The 18,828-nt window shown below is 34.3% G+C and overlaps 1 protein-coding gene across 10 annotated transcripts in view; it reads right to left on the reverse strand.

Annotated features, from left to right (window-relative positions):
• SGCZ (sarcoglycan zeta) overlaps positions 1 to 18,828 on the reverse strand; it is a 447,021-nt gene that overhangs the window by 41,417 nt on the left and 386,776 nt on the right. For all 10 annotated transcript variants that reach the window (XM_035323850.1, XM_035323848.1, XM_035323849.1 and 7 more), the window contains one exon: positions 14,769 to 14,891. In XM_035323850.1, coding sequence (XP_035179741.1) covers positions 14,769 to 14,891 — 123 coding nt within the window. The remainder of the gene's footprint in view (positions 1 to 14,768; positions 14,892 to 18,828) is intronic.

Genomic DNA, 18,828 nt, shown 5'->3' on the forward strand with positions numbered 1-18,828 from the left:
CAACTCACAGGACCAAAATTCTATCACACATGGATTATTGTCAGAATGCTTTGCTATTGGTCTTGCAGATTCAAATCCAAAGGATAGACAATGGAGTTCTGGAAAAGGTAATTGTGCTCATATCAGTGACACAATTAAAATGACATACCACGTGTGAGAAAAATTTATAACAACCTGTGTTCATAGTCGCTACCAAAAAAAAAAAAAAAAAAAAAAAAGACTGCAGAAATACTAACTACTTAACTGATGAGTCCAGTCTAAGCACAAAGCTTTGGTGAACTTAGGAGTCAATTAAGTTTATTTGTTCAGGGCTCATTCTTGCTTCTAAACAATTAAAAGGAAAGCCCTAAACTGATATCAAGTTCCAGGTTCCTTTCACTTGATGGGGGTTTGCAAGGATGGAGAAGTTTTATATTTGCTTTGATAAAAAAGATCTATAGAATGAATTTACTGTAAAGAATGTTTGCTATCACAATGTTTTGAAAATGAGTACGGTAAAATACATCTTGGTATTTTAATTACAGGTTTTGCATGGGCAAATAAATTCCAAGGATTAAGCTTATCCAATAACGAAACAAACATACTTCTAATGCATGTCAAAATAGCTTGGATTTCAAATTCTAACAAGTCACAACAAAGTAATCATGACCAAAGCACCATCATGAATTATTTACTGAAATTCAATCAAGAATTAAAAACTAGAGGAATGCACTATGTTTACATGTTTCACAATGGAAAACTCACACATTTCTTCAGAGGAACTAGTGCTTAACATAACTTTAAAAAAGTATATTACTTCTATTGTTAGGAAATTGTTTGAGCCTGGTGTTACTCATACATTTAAAGAAAGAAGCTATGCTGTCAGGGGTTCTTAGATCAGTCCATGACTACAAAATTATTGTCATTGTTTTGTTCATCTTATTGTGGCTTAAATAACCAAGTAACACTCAAATCTAGGAATTAAATTCTAAGAAAGAGGAAAGAAGAATAAAGAGATGAATTCCTTAACAGGACTGATCAGCTGAGGTCTAAAGCAATTGAAAGGGGTTCTCCAAGAAAGATGCTTGGTCTGATCTGGAGAGTCCATTCAGGGGCTACACCAATGCAATTTCCAGTTTCAAGGCCATATATGCTGGATGGTGCTGTTAGATTTCAAGCAAGGGGAAAACTTGTATGTAACCATGTACGGTATACTGTTTAGGCTTACTTTAAGATGCTTGTCTGATGATCAGGTCTCAGAAAGAGAAAGCTTGCCACTGGAGCAGTGCCTGCTGTGAAAACCTGGTTTGGCTGACGGAAGAGTCTGGAATAGGAATGGTAGTAGGTAATGAAGTTCTATTCTATCTGAAAGATTTGTGTTCATCTTAATGACAGCTCTTCTAACAAACGAAAGCATTCACAAGGTAAAGAAATAAAGCTGTAAGTAACAGAAATAGTCAAGCTGTCAGTAGACTGATAATAGACGATAGACTGAATAGACTTGTCAAATAGTCAGTAGACTTGTGGGTGGGATGGGAACACTGAAGGACTTCACTGGAACAAGGCAGAGCAATTGTGTTAAGCCTAGTTGAAGTGGTGCAGATATTAGAGTTGGTAAGCTTCTTGCCTGTCCCTGAAAGCCCGTCTCTGTCTCATATGCTGAAAGGCAGCAGGGAAATCCAAGAAAGTAGGTGCTGGCTGTACAAACAATACTTGCTGGACCTTGGTGCAGAGCACATAACCTTCCTTCTATAGCAGGAGAGCTATCCCAGCTCTCTCAGAGTAACCCATTATGATATGACTTGCTAAGAATTTACACAGAGACATCAGTATTGCTCTAATTAGTGACAAGGAAAATCTTAAGAAATTAATAAAATTATTTGCTATTCTTTATCTTCTACATTGCAAAACAGAATAAAGGAAATTACAGTTAGCTTGAACAAAAATACATGCAAAAGTCAAAATGAGTGCTTTGTAATTTATAGGCTTCATGAATTAGCAGAGAGACAAATTCATGATTAGTAGAGAGAGAAGTGGGTAGTGCTGGGCACAAATGCATATAGTGATTATTTTTTTTTTTACATTACCAGCTTGATTTTTTCATACCAAATGTATTATTAAATATAAAAAACCTTAAACAGAGTATAAATAAAACTAACATGTTAGTTAGAATTATTCTAGTGTGAATTTCTGCCAAAATTCTGACTCTTCTATGAGTGTTGTAGGTAGAACAACAGTATATTGCTATACAGCCATCTTCTAGACATTACTGAAACCTAAATGACCTTGCTAAATTGTCTGCAGCACTCACTGAATGTTTCATAATAAAAGCTCACATAATCTACTAATTTCACATTTTCTATAAATTGTTAGTAAATAATATGGACACTCCATATATCAACTTTAAATTATTCTCCCACAAAAAAAAATAATCTATTTTTTAATGCAAGCGAAATTGTTTTATAATTCTTGAATAAATTCAAGTGGGAAGTAGGGTTCCTTTAGTTTGTTCTGACAAATAAAAGCTCAGCAAAGCCCAAAACATTAGTCAAAATGTATTAAAATAGGATAATAAATAATATGAAGCATTTAAAATTATTTAAAATTAAAAGATTCTATGTGAATCATAGAACTACATGCAACATTTAAAATTAACACAAAGATTTATTTTAAACAAGCAGAGACTTGTGAGAAGTGTGCTAGTAATAGCTGCAAAGAGTAGGACACTGCCGCTAAGTTTACAGAGAAGGAATTTTATTGAATTCTTACTAGTTGGTTTGTTACTGAAGATAAAAATTAATAATAATAAAAATCTGATCTCCTCTAAGGCTCATTCTTTGCTGTGATCATTAAGTTCAAAACTAAACCAGGATCAACCATCTCTTCCTCAATAGCTGTTGGCATAATTATGTGGAACAAAATGATGAAATTCTACACTCTCTACAGCTAAATTACTCCAGTGTTTTGCTATTTTTTCCATTAAAAATACTTTTATTTTTACAGATAGAGAGGATTCATTGTTTTTCAATGGGCTGATTCTTAAGGCCTCAAGACTGTTATCATATTCCCTTTGATACTCTTTTCTTCAAGCTGAACAGCAACATCAACTACTAATCAATCTCATGGCTCTGGATTTTGTCCAGTTATTTACTGAACAATGGTTACGCCAAACTGGACAAAATGCTTTGGGTAGGACCTTGCCAGTGTAGAAATAAGCAGATCTGAAAGCTTTAGTCTTGTTTAGTCTTCAGCATGATATTTGACTTTCTTGCATCACATGATGTTCTCAATTCACCTTGTGATCCAAAATCCTACCTAACTGTTTTTAAGGATTCCCGTGAGTCTTACGAATTCTCTGCAATTTCAAAACTGACCACCGGAAGTCAGTTTGATTTTGCAGGTGTTTTCCTGTAACTTTCAAAGAGGGGATGTTCTCATAACACGGTGGCTGCCCTACCACAATTTTCCTTCCCACGGATTAGGTACATTACTTTTTCAAGACTGTGTCATCCTTATAACCTACAAAACTTTTGTATAGCCTGCATTTTTACCTATAACTTTTCCTAAAAGATGGATGTCTCAGTAGTTAAAGCAGACAAGAGGCCCCCAAGCATTCCAAAATGCTATCATCAGATCCTGTGCATTAGACTTTTTATTTGTTGCTTTTTGCCAGTCTTCTTTCTGGAATTTACATTACCCATTCTGAATCCTTATACACTTTTATCTACAATTCTGTCTACACTTAATTTTTATTCATACTTATGCACTTTAATACTTTCTGCACTTTGTGCAAACTCATGCTTTCAATTCTAATATTTATTCAAAGGCTTATATACATTGATGATATTTTACTATAGCCAAAATGATGGCTTATTATGTTTGTGTCTTGGTGTGCTGAATTTAATGCTGTCAGACACTGTGAAATGTAAACTTGTCATTAGCCACAACGAGGACAGGAATTTATAGTCCCAATGTAGGCTGCAGGCTGCAGGCCATATTTTTATAGGAGATTTGATTTTATTTTTCTGGAATGGCTTCCTATGAGGGAAATTATTCCAAGCTTATAGGAATTTGCTATGAATAAGCTTTGAGATGTATTGCAGAGAAAAAATAATTTAAATCTACATTTTTCAAAGCTCTGCGGGCATACCTGGTTTATAAATATCTATGAATAATAGTGAAGTCCAAAGTGTTACTGGTGGAAAAGTGCTAACTTCTCCTCTGAGTAAAGCTTTGTTTCAAATTGTGATTGCCATGGATTCAAACAGTACCTTCCTGTGAATACTTCAATAATGTGATGCAATGTGCCATATCCAAAGTCAGAAATAGAAATTAGAGATTATGCTGCTTACGATTTACCATTTGCAGCTTTTCCATATCAGAAAAATGTATATATATATATATATCTATATATATATATAGTTTTCATTTATTGATTTTATTGGAATCATTGTTTGTACATATATAGAGAAAGAGGGAAAAAGTTACAGCAGACAAAGATCACTCTGTAGTATATCATGTTTTGAACATTTAAGGTAAAAAATACAGTTAAACTTTGAAGGCAAAAACATATGTGTATTCAACAACAAAACACTCTCAATAATCTATATTTATGTCTTTGTTTTAGAATCAGCTTAAAATTCTATATTTATTCTTTCAGTTGTTTTCTACCTAAATTTAGCTCATTGACATATGTTTTGGATGTATAGTATATGTTATATACTATATATATCCTCATATCATTTCACCGTGCAATTTATGCCTACTAAATACATTAGCTCAGACTGAACGTTGGGTAAAAATTTTGCTATTTAGCCATTTGCCATTTTGCCCCTCCCTCCCTCCCACCCCCCCTCAAAAAAAAAAAAAAAACAAAAAACTTTGTCGTGGCTTCACATAGGATTCAGAGGAAACAAAGTGCAGTTCTGACATGTATTACATGAAGCACAATAAGAGGAACTACTATGTATTTTTTGGAAAAAGTCAGATGCTAGCAATATTTCCTAAAATGTAATAGCATTCCTCTTGTTTCAAAAGCTTCACAAATTGAAATTTAAATGAGCTCATCTTCCCAGCATTTAACTAGAATACTGTTCCAGGACAAAGCAAGGTATTTTTGGTCTGCACTGTCATTATTATATTGTCTCCAAATACCCCTTTTGTTGAACCTAAATTCTATAGTGCTTTCCAGCCTGACCCTTATGTGCTTTGCAGCCTGACCCTTATTGACCCTTATGTTCAACATTCCCAACATTTTTTTTTTCCCTGCAGGCAGTAATAAATCACAAGAAAGTATTTTAAGGCAAAAAAAAAGAAAGTGAGAATGCAGGAGCTCCTTTATGATTCACCTTTCCCTCCTGTGAGCAGCTATATTTTAAAAATAGAGATGGGTCTGACTGCTGTAATTTAAATGTGCATTTTCAAATCTACCAAAACCTGAGGGCCTGCAAGTGTCAAGTTTAACTCAGGTTTTTAGACTTGGAATTTTACTACAAAATCTGAATCCAATTAATATCCAGTTCCTTTATCAAATCCTTCTGAATGTTTAGTGTTTGTTTCAAAATTAGTTGGTTTGGTCTGGTTTAAGAATTATCTCAGTTTACTAATAATGGAACAATTTTCTACTGAACTCTAATACTTATATACTTATATAGACCACGTAGACTTGCCTGTTATCATGCCATTCAGATCCATGAAAACTGGAATTGCTGTAAATTACATCTCTGAACTCTGGCACAGTCATTCAACAGGGAAAGTGCAATATGACTGGGGATATGATTACACCTATTGGAAATTTTCCCTAAAAATCTTCAATCTTAGATTGACAACAAATATCCAATACCGTAAGCTTGATATCAAAGGTTTAACCAGAAGACAGATTCAATCTGGAGGTTAGAATCAGTCCTTGATCAATATTGTCCTGTATTCATGTACTCGATCAGAGCAAATAGTCTCTTCACTAACTTAGGGAAGCTGCTGGCTACGTTCTGCCAGCAGTTTTGAATGAAACAGGTGACAGTCGAGATTTTTTTTTATAACTGATAATATCTCTTCTCCCCACTCCCACACCCCACCCCACCCCAAAAAAACAGCTGAATATGGAAGGATGGAAGGAGAGCCATTCAGAAAGAACAGGTTACAGAAAAATTGACTCTCCAGGTCTCCAGGTCCAGGTGGGGGATGATTTTCCTCTACCTAAACATCAGGAAAGTATCGTTTTGCTGTTTTGTTTTTAATCTTTTTCTTGTACCTGAGTATATGCTGTCTCTGTCAATAGAGCACAACCTTCTTGAAAATTTTGCAGTAGAACGGCTGTAGAAAACTGACTGTACTTTCCTGGGCTGCCAGGTCCACAGAGCTGTCTGCACATTTATCTCCTTTTGGGTCTACTTCCTTTGCAGAGAAACTTCTTTTATTAAGTCCAGTCACTATGTTCCTTAGAATGTTTTTCTTAAACTGACAAAAATCAAAATCTTTTTCTTGCAAACAAATTGCCATTATCCTTAGGTAACTGCAGATCTCCAACAATCTACATATGCACTTGCAGGCTGATGTAAGCACATACTGATTGCAATCTGAGCTGGCTGGGGATGTGTTCTATGTTCAACAAGAAGATAGAAATGTATCTGGGCAATGTCCTGGATAAGTAATTTTTTTTATTTAGTTTCACCACTTTTAACTTGCCTACAAAACTTTCAGTTTTGGCATTCACATACATTTGCTTGAAATCAACTCTACAGTTGCTCCTTGAAAGGAATGCCCTGAAAGGTTGCTCTGTTGCCAAGTGTTCAGACTCCTGCAATAATAATACCTTTCCATTTGATCTCTCACGCAGAAAAGTCTGGTCATGAAGTGATTCATTGATATCTAAATAAGCTTATCTGAAATCTTATTCACTCAGTACATTTTGGGGTACACATTATTTTGCTCATAACTGGGGAAATAGAAGTTCTATATATGTAATGCATTTTTGTTAGACAGATGCTGATGTAAGAATCCTAGTTTATTCAGTTGTCAGGATCCTGAGAGTCTGGCATATCTACTTAAAGGTTTAAGTTTTTGCTGCAACATCAAATACAATAGTTTTACTATGGTCATTTAGAATTTAGCTGTGTAGGCAAGCTTAAAGTGATTTAGTATTTCTCGTCATCTTGTTTAAATTCATACTACAAGCTCCATCTGTCCTGAATGACAATCTACCAACTGAACATGGCAAATCCAAGATCTTCTTTCTCTTTCACACCAAAATTCCTAGCCAGACTATGAAGGAACTAGATATACGCCTACTGTCATGTCAACGTACATCAAATAAGCATTTATTTTTCTACATTTCAGTACTTGTTATAAATATTTTATTTCTACCCTTCCAACCTAATTTGTAATTCATATATATTTCCTCATATTTCTGTTATATTTCCTTTTTATTTCCATAAGCCATATTTCTACTTTATCATTTCATTTTAACTACTCTGGAAGACCCTTCTATATTTCAGTTGCCTGCAGACTCACAGTCCTACAATATAATCTTAAAATCAAAACTGATGTAGCGATACACTTATCTGCATGTTATTTCCAGATATTATTAGAATATTATTAGAATGTAAGTATGGAGGTATATTCTAAAGCTTTCCTTGATACATGAAGGCTCTGATCTTTAATCCAATGGAGTATATAGATTTGAGCAAAGCCATGCTGAATCCCTTATAATTACAAACTTTAATGTTTATAAGCTGTAATGTAAAAAAAAGAAAAGAAAAAAAAAGTGTTATGAAAATTATTTGCAGCATTTCATAGATTTTTCCCTGACACTACACTGGTGTCAAAATAGATTAAACCCACATGTGCCCTACTATTAATCTCAGATGGTTTCCATAAAAACTGAAGTATACCTCCTCCCGTCTTTCTCTTATTTCCATCTTTCTACATAACTTTGCTATTTCACAAGGTTCATATGAGGTCGCAATGGTCTGCAAACTTTTTCAACCTTGTGCAAGCCTCAATGCAATTACAATTCTCACTCTTCAGGTAGTTATATCAGCTCACACAATACAGATATGGAGCTACAAATATCGGAAAAGTTTGTTGTTTCAATAAATAATGGAAACAGTTGTACTCTATAGAGCTATTACTAAAAGATTGGTAAAACATTAACTAACAAGATTTAATTAGCTTCTTTTTTATTTTTAGAGGAAAAATATTACTGATAAAATATTCATTATCATTGTAATAAAATTCAGCTTTATTCAGTAACGACTTGAGGTTCTCTGCTAAAACAGATCACACTACTCAGATAAGCAGCAATAAGAGATGAAGGAAAATAAGCCAGCAGTTCAGAAAGTAATAGAAAGCAAAATAAATTACTTCTCCATAAAAGTTAATACCATTTCCCAAACAATCTAGTCTGTGTTATTTAGAAAAAGTGATACAGTTTGTTTGTGGCCTCTAGAAAACACAACTGGATTTGACTGCAGAAGAGCAATGGCTTCCAATGAAGACCTCATTTATTTTGTAAATCCATTTTTGCCATGACTTTTAAAAAACATTATTAATAGAAAAACAACATGTGCAAGTGCAACTGATTTATATCTGTAAGAAATCAAATTACCATATTGCTAAAGAGTATTGGAAGAAGGGTTAGAGATAAAATCACAGTTGTAAAAATATATAAAATTAAAGGTTCTGATAATGTGTTTTAGCCTTAAGTGAGCAAATCACCTCAAAAGTCAGAAGACAAAAAATTCAGTTTGTTTACCCCAAAATGTGTTTTGCCTAGAATACACAGCTGCTAACTCAGTTTTGCTTAAAAAAGAGGTGGAAGATAAACTGTACTAACACACAAAGTGAAAGATTTTATAGAAATAATTACATCCTTCTTTATTAATAATGTCTCAGAAATACGTGTGTTGAGCTAAGCCTGTTTCCTCACAAGTATTGTGCCAGACACACAGCCAAGTCTCAATATATGCTTGTATTCCCACCTGTGTCACCAACCCAGTGTTTTCAACTTCTTCTACAAGAACAACAGATAAAAAAGATCATACTGCAATTAAGAGAAATATGAAATAGATAGCTAGGGCAGAAAATTTTGCGTTAAGATTAAAGTAACAGAAGTTGAAGAGATACTCTTGCTCTGTAATTCCAGAGGGAGTGAAGATGACTCTAAAAAGCTGTAAACATTGTCCATTCATTTGGATAGGGCAATAAATAAGGGACAGACAAAGGTGCAGAAAGGAACCTGGGAATCCACTAGAAACTTAACCACTTACTCCTGCTTATCTCCGTGCTCTTTGCCAATGTGCTTATTTCATCATGTCTTTCTCTTCCCTTTATCAATGAGAAGGGCTTTCAAAAGTTGTATCATTATGAGAAAAAGCAGAATTAGAAGGGCCCAAAAACATCTTTGTAGAAAATTTGAAAAGAATGCGGTTAAATTTTCAGAATTCAAAGTAAAAAGGTCGTAGAAGTTTGTGATATCACATGAATAATTCTTTTATGTGGGGGTTGCAATTTGAGATTTAATTTCTAAGAATTATTCCTTCTTCTGTAAGAAGAAATTATTATTTTTTTTTCAGTTGGAATACTGATTTCAGTTTACTTTTGTAGCCTCTTATTCACCCTGGTAATTACTGTTACGGTAAAACTGTTAGAATCAGTCCAAAACCACTGCCATGTAGAAAAACTTTGGATAGGTAGACGTTAAAATTTTTTTATTCACAAGGTTACTAATGACCACCATTTGAAGAAATTTGTTGTTTCAGTTACGGTCTATAGTTTGATATCAAAAAGGAAAAGGTGAACCTTTAGATTTGCTGTAATTACTTAAGTAATGTGTAATATGCTTAAGTAATGAATTATCTTTCCCCTTTCCTTGAATGATAAAGGAGCAAAAAAGCTAACAGATAAAAAAGTAAAATTAATGATAAAAGGAAAAATAAGAAGAAGTCTAAATTCAATCAGCCAATTGACTAATTTGAAAGAGATAATTAAGGAAGATATAAATTGCTGCTATGTCTCTTAAACAAAACAAAAGTACTATTTCTGACTGTATTTTTCTTATCTTGGAAATACATTTGTATCTGTATTACTAGCTTATATCTTCTGTATCCTTCTCCCTGGAATAGACTGTATGAAAATTGACAAAAACAAAAATACTACAAAAATAATGAGAAGATGTAAATTTAATCAAGAATTTACTTATTAATCAATAATTTTTTATACTGCCTTATGAAATATTATTTTTTTAGAGCAGTGCAATACAAAAGCATCTTTCTAAATTGAGAAGAAGTCTGACATTGCCATATTAGTTTAGAAATACCCATAGAATGGGCATGCTTATGAAAATTAATTATCAAAATGCATCATTTATTAGACCCACTCACAGTGAAGTGTTTCCAGAGACAGTGTTCACAGCTAGGCAAGAAAATAAAGTCAAGTTTTCATTGTAGTACTATAAATATATGTGATAGTTTTATCCCCAAATAAGCACAGCTTATTTTTGCCTTCTGATACTGTCCTGGTTTCAGTTAGGACAGAGTTATTTTTCCTCCTAGTAGCTGGTGGAGTGCTGTGTTTTGGATTGGGATGAGAAGAGTGCTGATAACACGCTGATGTTTTAATTGTTGCAGAGCAATGCTTACACTAAGCCAAGGACTTTTCAGCTTCTCACTCTGTCCTGCCAGCGGGCAGGCTGGGGGTGCAGCAAGAGCTGGGAGGGGACAAACCCAGGACAGCTGACCCAAACTGGCCAAAGGGGTATTCCATAGCATCTGACGGCATGCTGAACAATATATAGGGGTGGCTAGCTGGGGTGGGGGGCCAGCTGCTCGGGGTTGGGCTGGGCATTGGTCAGCGGGTGGTGAGCAATTGCATTGTGCATCACTTGTTTCGTACACACTATTATTATTATTATTATTATTATTTCCTATCTTAATAAATGGTCTTTATCTCAACCCACAGGCTTCACTTTCCCGTTTTTCTCCCCCATCCCAGAGAGGGAGGGGGGGAGGGTGAGCGAACGGCTGTGTGGTGTTTAGCTGCCAGCCGGATTAAACCACAACAGTCCTTTTTTACCAGGACTGGAGCAGCTGCAGGAGGTGGAGCGGCTGCAGGGTCCATCGTAGGGGTTGGTGTGGCTGTTGGGCCTGTCACAGGACTTGAAGTGGCTGCAGGGTCTGTCAGTAGGTTGATAGTAACATCAATTGCAGCTTGATAGGCATAGGCCAGGCCCCAGCACGCTACAGTGAGTTGTGTCACTTTGGAACTGCCAGAGTCATGACACCCTTTTTTCAAGCATTCTACCAGTTTTTTAGGATTTTGCAGTTGTTCAGGGATGAATTTCCAAAACATCGGAGGTGCCCACTGCTCTAGCCACCTGCCCATATCCTCCCACACTCCCTGCCACTCACAACTATCCCGCCTCAGGACAGATCTCTGGATGAGATTCCTAAGTAGTTGTTTAACCTTAAACAAAACCTGAAGTGCATTCAGGAGACAACAACAAGAACATGCTGGTCTGAGTATCCCAAGGATATTCGACATCTTGGAGAACTCTTGTAACTAGCTCGGAGGATAAGAGGGTGCTGAAGGAGAAAGGGAGAGTGAACAAATAGGGAAAAATATATTCCCCTGTCCCCTCCAAAGACTGGCTCCCTGATGAAAAAAGGCAGTAGGTGTAATTGTTAATAGTTTCTGAGATATGGTTTCCAAAGCACAGAGTTGACGACAGTGCAAATACCAAGTTATAGTCATGGCCAGATATTTCATCATATCATAAGCTATTGTTACACCGCACAGTACCATAACGATCTTAAATCAGGGCCTGGAAGTGGATAAACAGCACGACAGGGATCACATACAGAAAGCAACGTGCTATAAAACTCTGTTTGGAATACAGCAACTATTAAGCAGCTCTAATACTTATACCAATTTTAGTTTAACACACTCTGGTCAGATTTGTCGTTATCTCAACCCTTCGTGCCCCACGTTGGGCACCAAAAGGACTGTTGTGGTTTAACCCGGCTGGCAGCTAAACACCACACAGCCGTTCGCTCACCCTCCCCCCCCCCCTCTCTGGGATGGGGGAGAAAAACGGGAAAGTGAAGCCTGTGGGTTGAGATAAAGACCATTTATTAAGATAGGAAATAATAATAATAATAATAATAATAGTGTGTACGAAACAAGTGATGCACAATGCAATTGCTCACCACCCACTGACCAATGCCCAGCCCATCCCCGAGCAGCCGGCCTCCCACCCCGGCTAGCCACCCCTATATATTGTTCAGAAGATAAGATGAAGATAAGATTTTTATTTTACCCAGATTTTTTTTTTTTAGATAACATTCTTGAGATTGCATGCCTCATATAACTTCTAGTCTCCTCCTGGAAATCCATTTTAAGTAATTTCAGCTTTAGACTGAAGTAAATAGTAAAGCATTTTATAGCTCATTACAGCTTTAATATTTGGCTGGAGATTAGTACTTCTGCTGAAAGAGGCATTATAGGGATACAGAAATTGGGATATGAGAAATTTCTGCGTAAGCCTTTCAGAAATGCTCATGTATCTAATACTCTTTCCTTCTGTAGAATGTTTTTTTTTTTTTTTTTTTTTTTTCTCTTATAAGATGATGAAAGGGCTAACGTAAGCTAGGCTCTATGGATCTAAAACATAAAATTTTGAAACTAACTTTTTGTAGCCTAATTATGAGATAGTTTACTAATGAAATCTGATTTTAAGACATCAAGATGATTATCCAGAGATAAGAAAGAATGATCTTAACTTCATTAAACTATTTTTAAATACGTAAGAAGAAAATAATTTTCAAGAGATTTTAAAAAATATATTACTCTTTCAATTTGCGATTACAAAATACCTTAACGTGTTTTGCTGAAGAAAATGCCATATATATTGGACATTAGGCTATTTAAATGACATATAATTTGTATTTAACTCTCTGACCTAAATGAAAATACTTAGAAACTAGTAAATCTTCCAATATGCAATGGATAATTTTCTTTGTGATATTTAATTGCTGCCTAAATCTTTCATTTTCTGTTTCCCTTTTTTTCTCTTTTCTTGTGTGCAATAAATTAATCTCTATGCCTACATTTTTATAACCCTAAAATTACTAATCCTAACGTTTGCTTATTTTTCATCTTAACTAAAAAGAGAAAATCAATTATTTGTATAAATAACTCTAGTACTAAGATTCTTTGGTAGGAGTGAACTGGTACACAGCAATCCCTGAAACTGAGATGGTTATATGAAAGCAACATTAACTTAGACTTTCCTACACTTTTTTTTTTTTTTTTTTAATTATTATTTTTTTATAATAGGTTTAGGTCAGGTTTAATTCTAGAATTAAGGAGAAAACCCTGCTCTTTTCACAAGGAACAATCTTATATGCCATATCAAGCATCACTAAACAAATTTTCTTTAGTTCTTCTGCTTTCTAATACCACTGAAGTCAGCAGGTACTGTGGGTACTCAAGTATGGCTGCTGAAGTTAAACACAGTTGAGCAGTGCTTTGGTTTTGAAGTCTGGTTAAAGAAAAATTGCCATGACTTCTACAACATATGATCATATATCTTAATGTCAGGAAATCTAATCCTCTGTGCCATTTGTAAGATGTTTTAATTTGTAACTTATTGCAGACACTTTGGAATCCCCTTGTCAACTGTATATTTAAGATTAACTTTCTCAGAACTTAATTCTCTGACCAAGTTTGAACCCTAGTAGGGTGCCAGTATGACTCTCATGTTACTTCTTCTCATGTTACCGCAGTTATTCTCTTATGTATTATTATGAAACAAATTATTTTAATGCTTTATCCGGTGTTATGTTAAAGTAGAACTACCTAATAATTTTTTAAAGGCTTATACTTGCTAATAATGTATATCATAGTTTTACAGACCAAAAAGGGATCTTATCATAATCATCATAAATAAATAAATAAATAAAAAATCATCTTGTACTTTCTACACAATTGAACTTTCAAATTAGTAGGCTCATATTTCAAATTCCAAAGTTCAGGCATACCCAAATACAGACTTGACTTAAAGCTACACATCCATCAATGATGAAGCAAATTTAAATTTTGAATCTCATTCTAGACTGTAAGTAGATAGCTCAAGTCCAGCCCAAGTTCAGGTACGATTTTGTTAATCAAAGTTTAAATATTTATGCAAAGCAAATATAGCTGATTTTTGTTTTCATAAATTAACACATTTCTAATATCAAATGGGTTACTGATACATATAAATACGTATGAATATTACAATAAGAATTGTATTTCTTGTTCTATTGAACAAATGTTAAAGTCAAGGAAAGATTTCTACTTGCTACAATTCAGCTGAGCCTCCTAAAGTAAAATTACATCCTTAATTCACACATAAGTTGGACCTGATACTTTGAATACAGAAAAACCAAGAGTCATGGTATATAGCAATAATTTTTATCATTGTGAAGCCATGTTACCTAAGCAAATGGTATAACTACCACAAAACAATGCTTTACTAATGATAACATATAAAAACCAAATCACTGTGTTATGGGTAACGGGTGGTCCTCCACAGGTGGTCTTGCATAGTTAAATTCAAATCTGTCCTGATAGTAATTTGGTTTTTAGATTATGCAATATCTTTTGGTTGGTCAAGTAATCTCACTGATGATGAGAAGACATTCTTCTCTCTGGTGGATGAAAATATTTGCAGATGACTGCTAGATTAATTATTACTAAAGTGAGGAAAGAAAAATGCTAACATTCATTTAAATACCATAAAATGACCATACCTGTTACTTTCAGTCTATCAGCTCCAATGACAATCTCATCTTCATCTGCAGAAAACAACACTCTTCCATCTTCACTTGACCTCACTTCAAATCTTTTACACTGGGCCTCCACAGCATCAGCTCCTGAAATAAAGGAAGGGAATGTTTCATCTGAGATAATTTGTAAAAAAGAAAAAAAAATCATCAAGAAATTATCCATATGCATGGGATACAAGAGGCTTAAGGGGATTTTTATCAAATAGTGGTCTTATGTATAAGTCTGGTAGATAGTTTGTATTATAAAATAATATTAAATGATTTTATGGAGTGATTATTTCACTATTGCACATCAGGTAAAAAATTTAACTAACTACTGAAAACATCTATGCCATCATACTCATTACTCTCCTCTGGACCTGCTCCAACAGGTTGCTCTGGATGGCATCTCTTCCCTCCAGCGCGTTGGCCAGACTACTCAGCTTGGTGTTGTTAGAAAACTTGCTGATGGTACACTTGATCCCACTGACCGTGTCACTGACAAAGATGTTAAACAGCGCTGGTGTTTAGAACAGTACAATTTAGAACACACTTAAACTCTGCGTGCTTGATGAAATGTCATTTCAGACAGAGCTTTCTGGGCTTTGTTCAGCTTAAAGTGGATCTTCTGAAAAAAATATATAGGAGCCTACTTCATGAAAATCAAATACTCAATGCAGCAGATAATGGTATTTTTCATCCAGTTCTATTGCTAACTTGAATGGCAAAAATAACAAAAACAAAACAAACAAACAAACAACAAAAATCAGACTTCACAATTCATCTCACGATATGAAATATAAGTTCCATATGTCTCAAAGCTCCAAAAATCTAAAATAATTATGAAATCAAACAGATCTATGGGACTGCATCTACAAGTGCAATAAAGAAAATTTTAAGATACCAAACTGTTAAGTTTACTATATTTGCATTTTACATGCTTTATCCTTGTTCTTCAGTGTTTTGCATGTTATTTTTATTTTTAATTATTATTATTTAATTTTATTAATCACTGAAAGCAAAAACTTTGTTCTGAAAATTGTGTTGAAAAGTAAGGAACAGTATATATCTGTAAGGCGAATTTCAGGGAATACTTACCTGACATTTTTTCCCCAATCCCTAATTACATTGCTAACGTACACCTGGAACAACCCATCAGCACCAGTGTGAAAATTATGCAGATGTTGTAGACAAAGATATCCATGTATGTTATTTCAGTCTATCAAACTGGTTCATAGGTTTACTTTCATAATGAGGAATTTTTCAGTTTAATATGTAAATATTCAATATCAAAATATATAAGAAATAAAATAATTGTGATAACTAACTTTGCATGAGGAACTGCAATAGCAGATCTTAATTTACAGGATTGGCTAGATATATATAAAAAAAAAACAAAAACAAAACAAACAATTCCTTCTACTAAGAAATGAATATATTTTAGCTGCTTGGCATTTGTACCTCTTCAGCATCACATTGTATATAAGTACCCCTATAGTGCAGCTAGTTCAAACTGCCATTACAAGAAAAGAAAGAAAAGAAAGTGGCTTTTACTTTAAAGTAAAAGTGGCTATAAGAAAGTGGCTATAAGAAAGTGGCTTTTACTTTATGTTGCAATAATGTCTTAACAATGCATCATTCAGTGTTACTTATTGCTGAAACATTAGTTAGTGTCAAGCCACTTGAGAGATTGCTAACAAAAAATTAATACATGTTAAGACAGTCTCTTTGATGTGGAACCAGATGTAAATATTATGAAAATGGTTTTGAAAAGTTAAACTGCCTACAGAGTAATCAATGTTATCAAAATGGAATTCTGTTTCATTACATTTTCATTTCCCAGTTGAAATATGAGTAAGCAGTTGCATGTGCAATGTATTAGTGTATTATCTTCTCAGCTGTAATGCAAATTGCTGTGTTGCAAAAACAGTCTACAACCATTCGTGTCTCACAAAATGTCTGAATCTTTAATAGTAATATTAACAAAATGAAGAGTCATCTCTCTGTGTATGAAGAAAGCAAACCTGAAATTTTTATCTCAGACTTGTAGAGCAATCACACTATCCACTCTGCATGCTTGTTTTCAACTAATCCAGAATATTTTATCTGCTTTGATAATGACTATGTCCGTCCAGGGAAACATACAAAAAAATCTAACTCCTAAATTCTGTTTGTAAAGGTAATTTCTATCAAATATTTGGCCATCCGAAAAACTTACTGGCTATGCTAAGGATAAATGTACTTTATACTAGAGATGCAGTCAGCTTCTCTACAGCTTTAACCAGGATGAAGGCAAGACCATAGAATATTTTCTTGTCCTCTTGTGTCCAGAAAAATTATGTACTTGTAATGTCACTTGTATAATGCTGAATTAAATTAAGAATCTGCAAAATTCCATTCATTTAAAGTATATGCATGAAGCATATACATTTCATATTCATCCATACACCATAGATACTAACGATTGTTTATAATACATGCTTGTTGCACAGCTGTTGCATAATTGAAACTATTATTAAACGGGTAAAAGTGATACAAAGTATAAAATTATTCATTTGAACTAGACTACAGTGAATATATGTTAAAGGAAAATGTTGGGCAGCACATACAACATAGATACAGAGAATTATATTACTGTAACACAGATTAATATGAATGCAGATTAAATTTCAAGGCAGAAACTGTGTCTATTTTGAATTTGTATAGTGTCTAGCTTGATTATGTATTAAATAGTGCCATAATAACAACCATAAAGAATGCATGCTTTAAAAATTTTGCTTTTTAAAGTCAATTATGACTTCTATAACTTTATTATTATTCAGGAAAAAACAAATTACAACCTGGAGTTATAATAGGTACTACCAAGAATTTAGTCAGCTTAGAGTTTAGATATGATTATTAAAATCTGACTTTAAAGGTTGAAGCATAAATACTCCATTTACCAAATATGATTTAATTCTGATCAGGTTGAAAACTTGATTTGTATAAAACCATAATCATGCAACGGAAGTATAAATGGTTGTTGGTTTTATGCATAGGCAGGTGTTTGTTGCTGTTGTTGTTGTTGTGGAAATTGCTGTTCATCCTGGGTAGCACAGAGGGGTTTCCTTCACTGCTTGGAGAGCATGTACAGTCATTATAGCTTGCTGGCCAGTTCCGTTTTCCTCTACTGGCAGAGCTGAACTTCACAAATTTTGTGGTTATGCATATTTTGATTAACAATGCACTGTATCATGTTTTGTGCTGTGGGCAATAATTTTTTTTTTTTATTTTTTTTCTCAGAGTATTTTCCACACCAGTTTCAGAGTAGTTTCAGAGTTTTCTACTAGTTTCAGAGTAGTTTTTCCCTTCCAGTTTTCCATAAAATGATGTAGCAGAAATAACAAGACTTATATGATACTTGTAAACATAAAAAGTGATGTAAAAAGTCAGAATTGTGGGGACAAGACAGACAAACTAAAACCCATAATTTTCCTAATTGCTCCCGTAGTTTCCAACCAAACATTATTTTAGACTTAGTTTTAAATTTTTAAGAATGTCTGAATATATAAGAATATCATTTTAAACTAAAAGAGCTTAGGAACAGATTCTTTACTCAGAGGGTGGTGAGGCACTGGCACAAGTTGTCCAGAGAATCTGTGGATTCCCCATTCCTGGCAGTGTTCAAAGGCCAGGCTGGATGGGGCTTTGGGCAACCCAGTCTGGTGGGTGGTGTCCCTGCACATGGCAGGGGGGTAGAACTTTAAGGTCCCTTCCAACCCAAACCATTCTATGATTCTATGGGAATATTTCTCATTTAGCACAAAACAAAACATTTGGGGCATTAGATCTATATTCCAAGAAGATCTAAGAAGAATATGTTCCGTCTTTCTCAGTAGCAAAACACTCCATTCCTACTCTCAACACCAAGAATTAAAATAGTAGAAATGTTAAAACAGTAAGGTGTAAAGCTAACATTTTCTCTGCTTTATCTTTTGGTCTGTTTCCAGCCATCTACATTGCATTTCCATTCATTCCCAACTTACTGAAATATTAAAATGAAACT

The sequence above is a fragment of the Oxyura jamaicensis genome, chromosome 4, assembly GCF_011077185.1.
Source record: "Oxyura jamaicensis isolate SHBP4307 breed ruddy duck chromosome 4, BPBGC_Ojam_1.0, whole genome shotgun sequence".
In the NCBI taxonomy this organism is placed as follows: domain Eukaryota; kingdom Metazoa; phylum Chordata; class Aves; order Anseriformes; family Anatidae; genus Oxyura; species Oxyura jamaicensis.